This window comes from Colius striatus, chromosome 19 (assembly GCF_028858725.1).
Source record: "Colius striatus isolate bColStr4 chromosome 19, bColStr4.1.hap1, whole genome shotgun sequence".
Lineage (NCBI taxonomy): Eukaryota > Metazoa > Chordata > Aves > Coliiformes > Coliidae > Colius > Colius striatus.
The window spans coordinates 2,323,597-2,337,409 of NC_084777.1; the positions used below are offsets into that span (position 1 = coordinate 2,323,597).

General features: G+C 46.3%; 1 protein-coding gene across 3 annotated transcripts in view; it reads right to left on the bottom strand.

Moving 5' to 3' along the window:
* GSN (gelsolin) overlaps positions 1-12,321 on the bottom strand; it is a 23,768-nt gene extending 11,447 nt beyond the window's left edge. The window contains exon 1 of one of the 3 annotated variants that reach the window (XM_062011879.1): positions 12,269-12,321. Coding sequence is in view for 2 of the 3 variants with exons in the window: in XM_010195680.2 (XP_010193982.1) it covers positions 18-152 (135 nt within the window). In the remaining variant the exon portion in view is untranslated. Of the gene's footprint in view, positions 1-17; positions 243-11,583; positions 11,632-12,268 lie in introns of those variants that run through there. The other 2 variants (XM_062011878.1, XM_010195680.2) reach the window with 2 other exon arrangements.
* Positions 12,322-13,813: the final 1,492 nt, after the last annotated feature.

Consider the following 13,813-nt stretch of genomic DNA (forward strand, 5'->3'; position numbering starts at 1 on the left):
TGATGTTAATCACTTACCACGGCTGAAAGCACAACAGCTGCTGAAACAAGGTATCCAAGCCCCGCAAGAGACATGGAGCCAACACCGTTCAGCTTCAGAGCCATGGTGCAAAAAATGGTGAAAAAAATGTAATTCAAGTGCTGTTTGCCCATTTCTAAGAGCAAATGGGCTTCCCCCTTCCTCTGCAGAAGCTGTCGGGAGTCCCAGCTCCCCTCCTCCTCTCGCTGCTAGTGAAAATGAAGCCAGAAGCCAATCTTTTATCAGGGACAAACACACCCACCCCTTCCGCAACACAGGGGCGGACCGTGTTTGTGCACACCATCCTTTTGGAAGCCTCAGAGACTCCTTCAGCCATTGATAGACACTTAATCCCAGCAGGGAATAACAAGACAATCTGCTATCCATTCCAGCCCACAGAGCAACTATGTGCAAAGAAGCCAAACTGCTAGTCATAAGGCCAACACGAGAGGAAGAAATTAAGAGCCATCAGCAACAGAGGCAACATTTTGTCAGCTGAAAACTGCAAATAAATGGAAAGTTGATGAGATGCAGAGGAACAGAAAGGTTGTTCCAGATGGCAAGGGCTGCAGAGATTTTGGAGATGAGGGGAACACTGAAAGGATACAGCTGAATAACCTGAGGATGGAGGGAATACAGCCTCATCTCTGAACTTGGCAGAGGAGCAAGATGGAAAATTCATGTGCTTTCTGTGTCTTGCACCTGAATGCAACCTTCAGGCAAGCTGCTATCACAGTAATACACTCTGGAGGGTTTTGAGAGGGACTGTCATATTTCAGCTCATGTAGTAGCAAAAGAGCATTGCTAGGCTGGTAGGGGACAGAACAATAACTAACTCAGTAATTTCACAACCAAGCACTTCTGAGGGTGCAGCAAGACGCTGTGACAGGAATGTAACAACCATCAGACCTGTTCACAGTTCAATGGCATTACAATACAGTATGGCTGATAGCAGCACACCAGTGTCCTGCCAGCAGGAAAGAGCTTGTTCCTCCTTCCCCCTCATGCTCCAGCAAGCCAATCTATTGCACTTCCCAAGTGTTTGTAGTAAACTGTGCAGTAAACTTTCTACTGTGGCACCCAGGAACAGAGCAGCCCTATGCCCTTACCAGAGGGTGGAATGGCTCCTGGAGGTGCAAGCAGCAGTGTCTGTGATACAGTATCTGCCAAACACTGCCCAAGGGATGTTTAGGGACCTGCCCCAGACATGCTCTCTGGTATGTGGCTATGAATACCCTGGAAGATCAAACAGGAATGCTAGGAGGAATGTAGCTAATGCCTATGTGTGACTACTCTTTCAACACACCGAGGGAGGACAGCCTGAGGTTCTCATCTTTAGAATCTCTCCAAAGATGCTTAAATAAAGGACCAAATCCTCTACCCACAAAAGTCTACAACAAAACTTCCATGAGGGAAAAAGCAGACCACACTTTGTGTTTTCTCTGCTCTCTGTGACAATGTTTTCTTTATCCCTCTTTGTCTCTCTCATTACAACACTGTTTCTCTGTTGTCCAAGCTGATGCATTTTGTTTTGAAATGTCACCTTGTCAAACTGATTTAGTTCATGTTTCCTTGAGAATTTCACTGGAAATTCTCAAAGTGAAATGGATAATAAAAACAATGTCTTAGTCTTGCTGGTATTTCTCATCTCTGTGAAGGAAGCTCAGAATGCCAGAGGTCTAAGACCTAGTGAAAAAAATGTTGGAACCCTGACTGCATGCTGGGTCAGCTCTAGCACTCCAAGGCAGGCAGCTGTGAAAGGCGCCTGCTGCAGCACACCCAGACCCAGATGAGTGGATTGCGTAACATTAGAAGGATGAGTCCCCTCCACATGGAAAAACACTACAGACTTTTTAATTGACAAATACCTGTGTAGTGCCACATTTGGCCAGACTTCATGAACTGAAGATGAAAAGAATGGAGGGTAGCCCTCGCTGTCAGTATCCAGTTTCAGGATCCGCTCTCATCTGCAGACACGTGCTCACATGCACACACAATATTTGGGGGAAAAAAACATTTCTTTGGTGTTTTTCTTACCTTGGCATTTTATAAGTTCTGCCTCAGTCCAAACCTGCATTGCCAATTAGTTGCAGAATGCAAATACAGGCAACAGAGGGAAAGAGGGCTCCCAGGAATAAACTGCAGATTATTGTATTCGTTGTCAAAAATCAACCTGAGCTGTGTCAGAAGGGAGTAAGTGTGATAACCTTCAGCAGCTGGGAGGGCTTATTACTGCTGTCAGCAAATGTTGCACTCTTAAATCAAGCCAAATCAAATCAGTGCTCTGGATGTTTTATTGAGGGCTTACGCCAAACGAGATGGCCAGGACCCTACTGAAAAGGATGTCCTGCTGCAGACATGGGAAAGAGGCGTCTTTGAGGCTGGTGTAAATAAAACTGTCCAGCTCAGCCAGAGAAAGGGAGCTGTGCAGAGCCAACATCTTATGCAAAGGAAAGTTATTTAAGGAAAACAAGGAAAGGGCTGGGAAGACAGGATTTCAGTGCAGATGGATCATCTAAATGGCACTTGGCTACACAGGGATAAAAACAAGAACTTAACAAGTCCAACGATTTGAGCAAAAAGTGAAAGACAACAACTCATTATGGTATCCAGATGTGCAGTTAACACCATCACAACAGGCTTAGCTGAGCACACCACACAATGCAGACTGAGCTAGAGAAATAATCACAGGGATATACTCTCTATTAGCAAAAACAAAGTGTGAGCCTCAGTACCTGAGGAAAGCTGACACTGTGCAAGTCTGCCTCTGGCTCACAGAACAATGGCTTCTTCAGTAAAGTCTTAACTTATTTTCCTGAGGCTGGAAGCCGCTTGCTTCAGAGGAAAGGCCAGAAAAGCCACAGAGGCCCTACAGCCTCTCTGCTCAACAAACCTTCATCCCTCACAGAGTCACTCTGCACCCTCTACATTGATGTCATCAGGACTTTCACCATATGTCTTTACTCTCCTCTGAATTTGTTTCTGGCAAGAAGGTGCCCTGTTCTGCACTGCTCAGATGTGGCCCAGCACAACTGTACTGAAAGAAACATCCTATTCCATTCAAGAAAAACCTGTGGACACAGAGACTAACATCTCTTATTCTGTCTTATCACACTGCAGAGTCCATTAGAGAGAATAATTAATGTCTAGTTCCTCCACCTCCTGCCACATCTTCACACCTACCACCATCTAAAGCATCTAATGATGTTATCTAAAGTATATTTCTACAGACAACACTATCCAATGCTGATGGGGGAAAAGAAAGAGGAGAAAAATCTTTTACTCTGTCAGGCTCCAGTCTGATCCTGCCTCAATCTCAACCACTCTGAGCAGCTTTACCCAACCTGAGGAACACACACACTCTACCAAAACACCCTCTGACTTCTGGTACTGCCAGAGTATTTCAGAACACAGAATGCACATGATGGTAATGACAACATTTTAACAACTTTTAATGAAATCATTATGAAAGTAAGATTAAATACAATGGAATGGATATAAATATTTAGCAGGCAATTCCTCTGTATGACACAGCAAATAGCAGCTTATGGGCTTTCCTCACAACACTTTGCACTCTGATGTCTCTAATATAAAGAGCACATACATTTTTAAACCATTCAATGATGCTTCTGGATCCTTTTGGGCTTTTTCCCTGGATACCTACTGAAGATGGGCAATCAAAAACAAAGAGGCAGGAAACATTTTGTTTGAGCTGCAGTTAATTTGTGACAAGTCACATGGCTACACACCCAGACATATAGTAAGGACTCACCTGCCCAGGGCTGCTCAGGAAAGCTTGGCTGAATTAAATGAGACTGTGAAATGAGTGGAGGTAGCCAGATCACCATATGGTTATTCTCATTTACAGCTCCAGTGTCTAGTTTGTGATAGGTTGAGTTAATTTGTCTAAACTTGCTGCACAAACAAAGCCCACACAGGATGGTCTGCAGCCAACACAGTATCACGCCACAGAGTATCTAAGACACCTCTGCTTACTTCTGGAACAGTTCCTGCATTTCTAGGTGGTGAAGGCTGTACTTGTTTTCATGGACAGTACTTGGTGAGCATCAAAACAACTTGCAGATACAGGATGAATTTCTATAACAAGGGAAGAACAGTGAATCTTTGCAGAGTCTGTATCCACACAACTTTCACACTGAAAAAATGGTTCTAGTGCACCAATCCTATTGTAGCCTGGGGGCAAACTGTTGCATTTCCACCCAGCTAATTCTCTCTTTCCCTCTATTTATTGGTCAAAAAATGTGTGAAGAATATGGACTGCTCCAAAGAAACAATAATATAACCCCTCAGAAAAAGAAAGACTCCCTTGTGTCTCAGCATTCCAGATCTCCTATATCAAGCACCAGAAGTAAATCCTCACCATATTTCTGCTGCAGCAGCAGGAAAAGTGTAAGTCACTGTGTTTTGCAAACAGCAAAGTATACAATCCCCTAACACTGTCAATCCCAACAGGTTGTACCTGTAACAGTAACAGCCCCAGAGTAAAAGCTGTATCACCAGGTCACTGAAGTAACAACACTGAAGAGATCAAACCTACCACAAGTAACATTATTTGCTTGCTTCAGGTTTAGCTGTTTCCACACTTGGAAGGGAATCTATACTTTCTGACTACCCACACAGACATTTCTTTTTGCTCTGATCCTTTGCCAGCCCATAAAACCTCTGATGAATTTACAAAGGTTGTGACAGTCAACACTACAGAATCATTCAAGTTCTGATGATAAAAAGCTGCATAAAACAGAGAAAGGAAGACAGTTCAGTGCAGCATTAACAGCTGATGACAGTGCTGTTAACTGAAAAAGGAAATACTTGTTATCCTGTATAGCTTCCTTGCCAAAACAGTATATACTATGGCTAACTTCAATAAACCATTGAAAATACATCTGGGGGGACTTCAGCTTTGTTGCCAAGGTGATAAGCATTGAAAAATACCTAAAATTATAGATTAGATCAGTTTTCAATCTTCAGACAGCCCTAAATTCATATACACATGAAAATAAAAACAACTCCTTTCCTTCCATCCCTTGAAGAAGCCAGTAAACAAAGCTTACTTGGGAGAAGGAAAAATTGGCATGGAAGAGCCTCCTCCCACCCTAGCCATGGTGACTCCAGAAACTATCTCAGCTCCTTATATGAGGTGCAGCATAGTTAATGGTATTTCCAGCAGCTACATCTTAACAGATGCAGCCAGACACAAATACAAAAATTCAACCTGGTATTGTCTCTTCAGCAGCTCTCCCCTTCATTTAGAATGTGTGTCTGAATCCAAGAACTCAGATCAACAGTCCTGGACACAAAGTACAGCATTATCTGTACAACTGGCAAACAGGTTTTTGCATTCATAAGTTAAAATTCCTACTAAACCACTTTAGCAAATTAGAACACCCAAATGATTTGAGTATTGTTCACTTTTTCCAGCTGTTTGTTTGCTTTATGAGTCATGTCAGCTCTATTCTGGTCTCTCTACCTTTTGAATATGAACCACTTTGCAAACAGAGAGTTCTGCACAATGCACCAAGGCTGAAAACTTTCAACACAAAAGTCTGAGTTTCTTCTCAGTTCCAGTGATATAAATTGGGAAGATTATCACTTACATGAGAGAAACTTTGGGAGAATTTATAGGTGTCCCATCTGAAACACACCCAGGGAAAATCTGCTGATACAATCAACTATTTAAAAGCCCTAGCTTAAGAGCATAGGTGAGAGCTGAATCATGCACTTAAACACACACAGCACAGGTAAGTATGCATCAGTGAAACCACTGACTACTTCCATTGAGCCGTGAGCAAAACTGAATCATTTACACTCAAACACAAATCATTGTTTAGTGCTAAACACATGTCTTAAAGGGGTGTCTATGGAAGCCCTAAGACACAATTCAGAACATTAAAATAGACTAGTACCTCATACTATGTCCCACAGAGAGATCTGGAGGTGGCAGCCAACACACATTCATGCAGGCAGTGAACACATGCCTGTGGTCAGCTGCAGGGAAATGATACATGTTCTTCCTCCAGTCACCAGGTCCTGACTGTGGCCAGGGGAAATCATCTGCAACTTCATGCAAATTGTTTTTCCCCTGCAAACTAGCCAATATATTCTTCTTTAGAGCAGAAGCCTGTCCAATCCATTATCCAAAACCAAAGAAGAGCAAAGTAATACATTAGCACTGCAGCAGAAGGGCTGGAAACCTGAAGAGATGGACTAAAACGAGTCCAAAATGGACATGTGAAACATGGCCTTGCACTGCAAGTGTAGCATCAGGCACTGGCAACTTGCTAAATGGACTTAGAATAAGCCACTGCTGCACGTACAACAAGGATAAGGGAAGTACATGCAAATATTAGTGTTGAGTATAAAAGATTTGTGAGTAAAAAGCACAGATGAAATTTTGTCTTAGGCCACAGTGATGCAGTGAGGATCCACTGCAGGACTCAGACCTGCTGCACTGTGGCCTAAGACAAAATTTCACCTACGTGAGACATGGAGCAATTCAGAAGCAACAGGAATTACTTAACATACATTAAAAATCAGAGTGCTGCTTCTAGATGGGGGACAATGATCAGAACACAAGGCACAGCTGAGACTTACAAGCTATGCAGGGTTTTGGTACCTGCATTTACCTGCTGACAGGCAAAAGACTGACTAACTGCCATGATCAAAAGCTTCCTCCAGTCAGTGACTTGTCTCCAGTGCAGGCAGCTCTGCACCAGGAGGAGACAGAACTCCCCTCATTTCACATGAAGTGGTTTTCTTAACGAACACCCACTTCCAAGTAAATCAACGTGGAGACAGACACTGATACTAGAGTTCCCCTTTCCATTTGGCTATCGGTTCTCCTCACACAAGCAGGTGTGGCCACTGCATTAATGACTGTGGTTCGAAGAGACAGCCCATCTCAGCCCAGCTGCCACCACAGGCTCGGCAGCAGGAGTGCCTGGCTCCCAGCCCTGCTGCGCACAGCCACGAGAGGGCAATCCTGTAAACAGACATGCAAAAACACTCCCTTCCTCCTCAGACCAAAGTGTTTGCAGCTCTCCCTCAGCTGATTAACAAAGGGGGGTTTATTGTATTTTAGGCAGGATTCAGGCTTTGGTGTCGAGGAACCACAAGCATTCTCAAAGCAAGCAGTGTGAAAGAAGGGAAAGTCCTAATGGTGATAGCTCTCAGTGCAGCAGCCTTCATCCATCCTGAAAGATCTCTGGATGATTCATTTCCTCCAGTGTTTTAAAGGCCTGTTTTGAATTGTAGCTGTATTTTTACTGCCTGTGGAAACATTCAGTAAATAACATATGTTTAAACTTTGTTTTGGATGACATCCCACTGACTGACTAGCTCCTGAGACAGACAAACAATTGTTTCTACCTCTCCTAAATGTGCTGGGACATCAGCTCAGATCAGTTCCAGCTCTTCAGGTTCTCCTAGGGAGGTGAATGAGGACAAAAGAGGAGATGAGGAAGGGAAAGACCAAAAACACAGCCTGTAGTCAGAAAAGAACACTTGGAAATGCATAAAAAGGAAAAAAAAGTCTTCAGAGGCAATGCTACTGAACCTTCCCCAGCCACCACCATATCCCAAATGTTGATAAAAAACCTGACAACCTGGTTTGGATGTTCTGAGGCTGCAGTTATGAGCTGAGTCCCAGGGCACCCCAAAGCGAGGGAAAACAACAGACAAACTAAAGTTATTCCCCAGAGGGAAGTGGGAACAGGCAGAAATCTCCAGAATGTCAATTAAATCCACCAGTGCAACACCAATGGCATGACCACACTCCCCCTCAGCTGAGTGTCAGTGACCCAGCTACTCTGGTCTGGCATTTTCAGGTTGCCAGGCACTGCAAAGTACCCCAGGAAAAAGCTACTGGAGCTCTATTTAATTCCACTAATGTCAGAGCTCTATTTAACTTTGCAAATACATCAGCAGTGGATAATCAGAGATAAATACCTGGCAATCCTGCTGAGAGTCAAATGCTTACTGTTAAAGGCTGCTACTTCCATTCCTAAGTTTTCTGACCATGCTTTCCTTCACTGAGCAGGTGTGAAGCACTGCAAATTGACACCTTGTGAAGACTGTCTGACCTGATTTCACCTACAATGAGATTTAACAGTGACATACTATCAGGCTGCTCTTGACAAGTGCCCTGGACACACATCTGGATCAGCAGTCTACCCACCCTGAGAATCTGTGCACAGTGATGGACATTAACAGGACTTGTGCTACTGCAGGAGAAGCATTCACTGGGATGACCAGGCAAGTACCAGCAGCTGTTATCTGGAGGGTGTGAACACATTGTGTACAGACTGGAGGATGTAGTGTAAATATTGGAAGTTTGCCAGCCTCTGTGACCTCTTGGGAAGCAGTGTTGAGACAGAAGTACATCCAGGCCGGTGCAGTCTGTTCAGACACTCCCACTGACAGCTCATTTACTTCTATTCTCCTTACTTAAAAAAAAATAATCTGAATGCAACTTAATTGAGGAAATCCCTAATCATGACACTTCTCAGCTGCCAAAAGGCACGAGGGCAAGCCTGAGAAAAGGTGCCCATGCATTTTTCCATTCTCTTCCTTTGTCTAAACATTGAGCAGCCCTCAGAGACCAGATACTGATGAAACAGTGGGACAGCTTCTCGGCCCCTGGGCCCCAAGGACTGTATGACTGCACTGCCTTTGCACACTACCATTGTTCTGTGGAGCCTCATGCAGAAAAATCCTTGACAAACTGACCAGCTCAATAGCTGTGCACTATCCCCACCTAGGGCGTTTGTATCTGATATGTGGAAAACTGTTCCAGCATGGCTCAGAGCTGGGAATTCCAGCAAGTTTATTGCTTTTATGGGAAAAGAATTAACCATCCAGAGCATTTCTTTTCAATTCCCTCAGTCTTCTAGGGTGTGAAGTGAAAAATTAAGACACTAAAAAGACAAGGATTTGAACTAATGCTATGAGAAGCAGAACAAATGACATGAGGGAGGCACACAGAGAGATAAGCTAAAGTCAAAAATACAACTTTCTTCTTTGAAAGCCCTTGTACAAGACATCTTTTGAGTTGAAAAGGATTCAAAAGAGATCACAAGTGGACATAAAATAACAATATCTACAATTTTCAGTTCAAATTTTTAGAAGGGACATCAAGTATCTGCTTTTGATATAGAAATGTCAAAACAATGACAACATTGTTAGGGACACTGTAAGAGCAATGATTAAGCTTGAAACAATTCACTATTGTATATGCATGTCAAAAGCAGAAACCTGGGCAGGATTTGCAGGGAGCAGAGTGAAGACACTGTGATGAACCATCTGTGTCTGCCATGATGCAGAGATGAGATGGAAGGTAATTCTGGAAGGGGGAGATGGCAACCACCAACTCGGCAAGGACCACCAGAAACCACCAAAGGCCCTCTTAGAGCATGTGTAGTAGACATTCAGAATGACACAGTAATATTATAATCATATGCAAATTACTAATTTCTGACTGAAATAAACAAGCACTGTCTCTCCCGAGTGTGTCACTGTTGGTGAGTTGCACACAGGGTAACAAATCCACTTTTTGGACAACAGTGTGAACAATCAGCCAGCCAGTGACCAAGAGCAATTACACACAACTTGACGCTGACAAACTGCCAGTATCAGAATTTTCTGCCTTTTCCTGAGAAGCATTTGAAGGCAATCAGGCAGAGACAAATGAAGAACTCAATTACATCCCATGACAATTCCTAAGTGCTGTGAAACTGAGCAAAAACAAAGAGCAGCTGCTTTGTTCCAGGTAGTAGTTAGTTATTGGGCCCAAGCTACATTATATTCCTTTAACCATGCTGTGCTCTGCTGCAGCCAATCTGCAATTTGATCACTTCAGCTTGTATTTTGTAAGAAAAAAACTCAAAACCCCACAAAAATGGTCTCTTTTGATGTCAGGATTCCAAAGCAAAACTGGGAAAGGGTTGGTTTGTGAAGCCACATATTCCTGTCCAACACAGAATCACAGAATGAACGGTAGGGGTTCCACGTGCACGCTACTCAGTAGCAACACTAATGTTTGAGACTGGGATTAAAATGGAAAGCTGCTATTTCTAAAGTGAGTTGCAAGCAGATATAAATCTTGAGTAATAAAATATGTCACAGTGCTATTTTCAGAGCATTTTAGCTCCCACCACGACTCTGTAAAACACCCAGCCTGCAACAAAAAGTTATTTCATCTGAGCTTGAGGTGGAGGGATGCACTGGCCCAGCATGGGTCTCTGAAAACAACTAGCTGCTGCTGTCCTGCAGGAAAGCTCTTCCCTCTTCCACAGAAGCAGCACTTAGTGACACTGCTGACCACACTACCAACCCAGCAAGTGGCTGAAAGTATATAAAGCATCTACAAAAACAGCATTGTAATGGAACATGTCAGGCAGCCAGGATTTAGCTGGAGCTGGCAGTAATCCCCCTTGGTAACATTATCAGAACCATGAAACCCAACTGGGGAACGCTATCTCACATCCCTGCTTTGGTGATGAAAGGAACAGATTCATTAATGGGTTGGATTTGTGCCTGTAAAATCAAAGTTGAAACCTGCTGTAGCATTTTTGCTTTGTCACCCTTTAGACACCCAGAAGCAGCTGGTTCAGTTTCCCCTGTGTTTTCCCCACAGCACTGGAATTTCACCCAACTGGAGAACTCCTCTTCTGAGAACGTGAGACATTCTCCTGGGGGCTGCAGGTACTCAGCTCTCACTAAAGCAAACTGTTACCCGAACACTCAGAGAACCACTGGAAAATCCCTTTCTATATATAAACACATCAACATGTAAGAAGTTCACCATCCACCTGTGTCACTGATGAGGCATAACCACAATTTCTGCCCTATCTTCATGCTGAATTCTAGTGAAATGGATTGAGCTGGACTCCTCATTACCCCAGAGTTGATGCATAAGTGCAGAGGACAGCATTAGCCTTAGCGGCTGGAAGTGAACAGACAACTTCAATGCAGAGCCTGAAACCACACCTAACACACAGCGTGGGGCAGGCAGGAGGTGGTAGCAACAGCAGCAGCAGCCGTCCTGCGGGGCAGGTGTGAAACAGGGCCAAGTTCTGCTTCTCCCTGCTAGCAGTATGGGCTAAACTTCCATCTCTCACCTCTAGCAGGGACTGTCAAATAAACTGAGACATGATGAGAGACACCAGTTGCAATAGCCAAGGTTGCATGAGACCTATTCCTCAGCACCTGGGTGTTGCTTCACTTGCCCTGATGGATGCTCTACAGTATTCTGCATAACAGTTTGAGAAACCTAAGGAATGAGAGATCTTTAAAGAACCCCCACCCCAATTTGACTCCAGAGTAGGATATCCTAAGCTGAGCCATGCCATACCCCAGCAAAGGAAATTTGTTTGCTGATAAACTTGCATCATGCAGAAAGTTGGTAGTGGAAAATGGAAATGATCAGTAAGAAAAACAGAAACTTGAGGGGAAACGGTGCTAGTGTCATCTTTGTTAGCAAAGTCGGATTTTTTACATCCAGAAGCAAATGACATTCAAAGCAGTTTTATTCAAAGAGGATCTACTTACTAATGAGGCCTCCTTGAAACAAGTCATCCCCATAACTTTTTTTTTAAACACTTCCTAGGAAACATTTTAAATACGTTTTAAGCGTCTACATTTTTCGAATTTCTCTTCAAATAGAGCTTGCAAACATTCTTCCCCCAGATAAAGAACAAAACAAACAAAACCCCCACTGTTCCCATCACTAAGGGCCCTGCACTGTTTTTACCAGCACTCACACCACTCGAAGCGAGGCGGGGAGCTGAGGCCGCCCAGCCCCGCACCTCACCGGGATGCTCCTCCAGCCCGGCCCCGGGGCATTTCGGCCCTTCCCTCCTCGGGGTGTGTCACCGACACGCTCTCCGGCATCACCGGGCGGGTTAACGCACCGAGACAAGCTCTCTGAAGGACGGTAACCGTTGCCCTGAGGCAGCACAAAGTTTGAGGCGTTGCGCTGATGAAGCCACGGAGACCGACCGAGCAGCCTGGCCGCCGGTCCTCGGAGCAAACGCACCGAGCCGGGACCCGGGCGCCCGCCCCGCTCCTGTGAGGGGCTGTCAGCCCCGGGGCGCCGCGGCGCCTCGTCCCTCCGCGCCCCCTGAGCCCGGGCGGGCGGCAGCCGCAGGGGGCTCGGGGAGGAGACTCCCCCTCACAGCCGCCTCAGAAGCCCGCGCCGCCAGCCCAGGACGGGCTCCCCGCAGCACAACCCTACCTGTTCCCGGTGCTGGCGCCGGCGGGGTCCAGGCGGCTGCCGGGAGCGGGGCCGGGCGGGGCCGGGCGGGGCCGGGCAGCCCCGGGGGCGGGCCGCGGCGCGCCCTCGCCCCAGCCCCAGCCCCAGCCCCAGCGCCCGCCGGCAGGGGGCGCGGCTGCGGGGGACGGCCCGTGGCGGCCGGCGGGGCCGCTCGCGGGGGGTCCCGGCGCCGCGGGCTCGGGGCCTGCGACGGGGCCTCTCGCGGGGTGTCCCGGCCCCGCGGGCCCGGGGTGTGCATCGGAGCCGTCCGCGGCGGCGAGCCCAGGAAAGAAACGGTACCGCCCGTGACCTCGCCGGCGCCGGTGCGTGCCTCGGCCTGCCCAGGCCTTCGGCCACCATTTTGTTGCACACGTGTTACCTCAGTCCTCCGCACGGCCCGGCCTCTGCTGGCCTCTGGCTACCGCGGAGCCCCTGACTTCTGCGGCCTCCTCACTGGAGATGGAGCAGGACCCCAGGCCTGTGTGTCTGGAGGGTTGTTCTATTGCTGCCTTTCTCACATGCCGCAGACAGCCTCGTTGCTCATGCCCACAAGGCCGGGGTGACAAGGTGTGCCATGCCAGGGCCTGGACAGGGAAATGGTCACTGACAGAGCTGGGAAAAGCTTGGTGCTTCCACACAGCTCATCTTCCTGCAGGCTGGCTGCCCCGGAACAAGGAGCGTGTTGAGCCCGCTGAACAAAGCAACCCTTCATTTTGGTGCCGTGGGAGGCTCAGTGGCTGCGTTGCCCTACGGCAAGGCAGTGGTGGTGGAAGACTTGATTCTGCACCCACAACTGGGCTACAAGGAGTGAGATGAAGGCAAAGTAAGCGCTGCGAGGCCTTGGCTGTCACATTGCAGGAGGCTCCCGTGGGGCTGCCCAAAGCCATGTCTGCGTTATTTGGGTTGGGAGCGCACACAGAGTCAATGCCTTTTTGCAGGGCTGTTGCAGATGGTAAGCTGTGTCTCTTTGAACCCTGATTCACAACTCTCTAGTACTAGCAGCCACAGTCTCTCACCAACTCAACCCTCTCCAGGTTTCTGCCATGCTGTTGAGTGTGTTCTGGTATGCTGAGGTTTGTTCTCTTCTCTGGATGTTACTAGTTTTTTCCTGGCTTTATCCTTGTCTCGTCCAAGTCAGCTGGGTTGGTTTTTTTCAGTTTAGCTCAAGTTTTCCTCGTTGGTGTGTAAAACTTTGTACTGGCAAATATTTCCCTGTTTCTTGATCTGTTAGCTGTTCTAAATGAGTTTTCTTTTGCCACCTCTTCCATCTCTTCAATTCCAGACCTTGTTTTGATGATTTAATTGGTTCTATGAGTTTTCTTGTTTGTATATACTTTCATGCGAGTCCTGGTACGTCTGTGCAAAAGCACATGTACAAGAAGCCTGTAGTACAGTCTCCTTACAGATTATGGTCAATAATCAAACTTCATTCTACCATACAGTGGAAAATGTTGTAATAAACCCATTGCATGGTCTGGGAAGCTTTGGTGTATGTGCAGAGGCTGTGATCCCTGCTGTCTGCAGTGG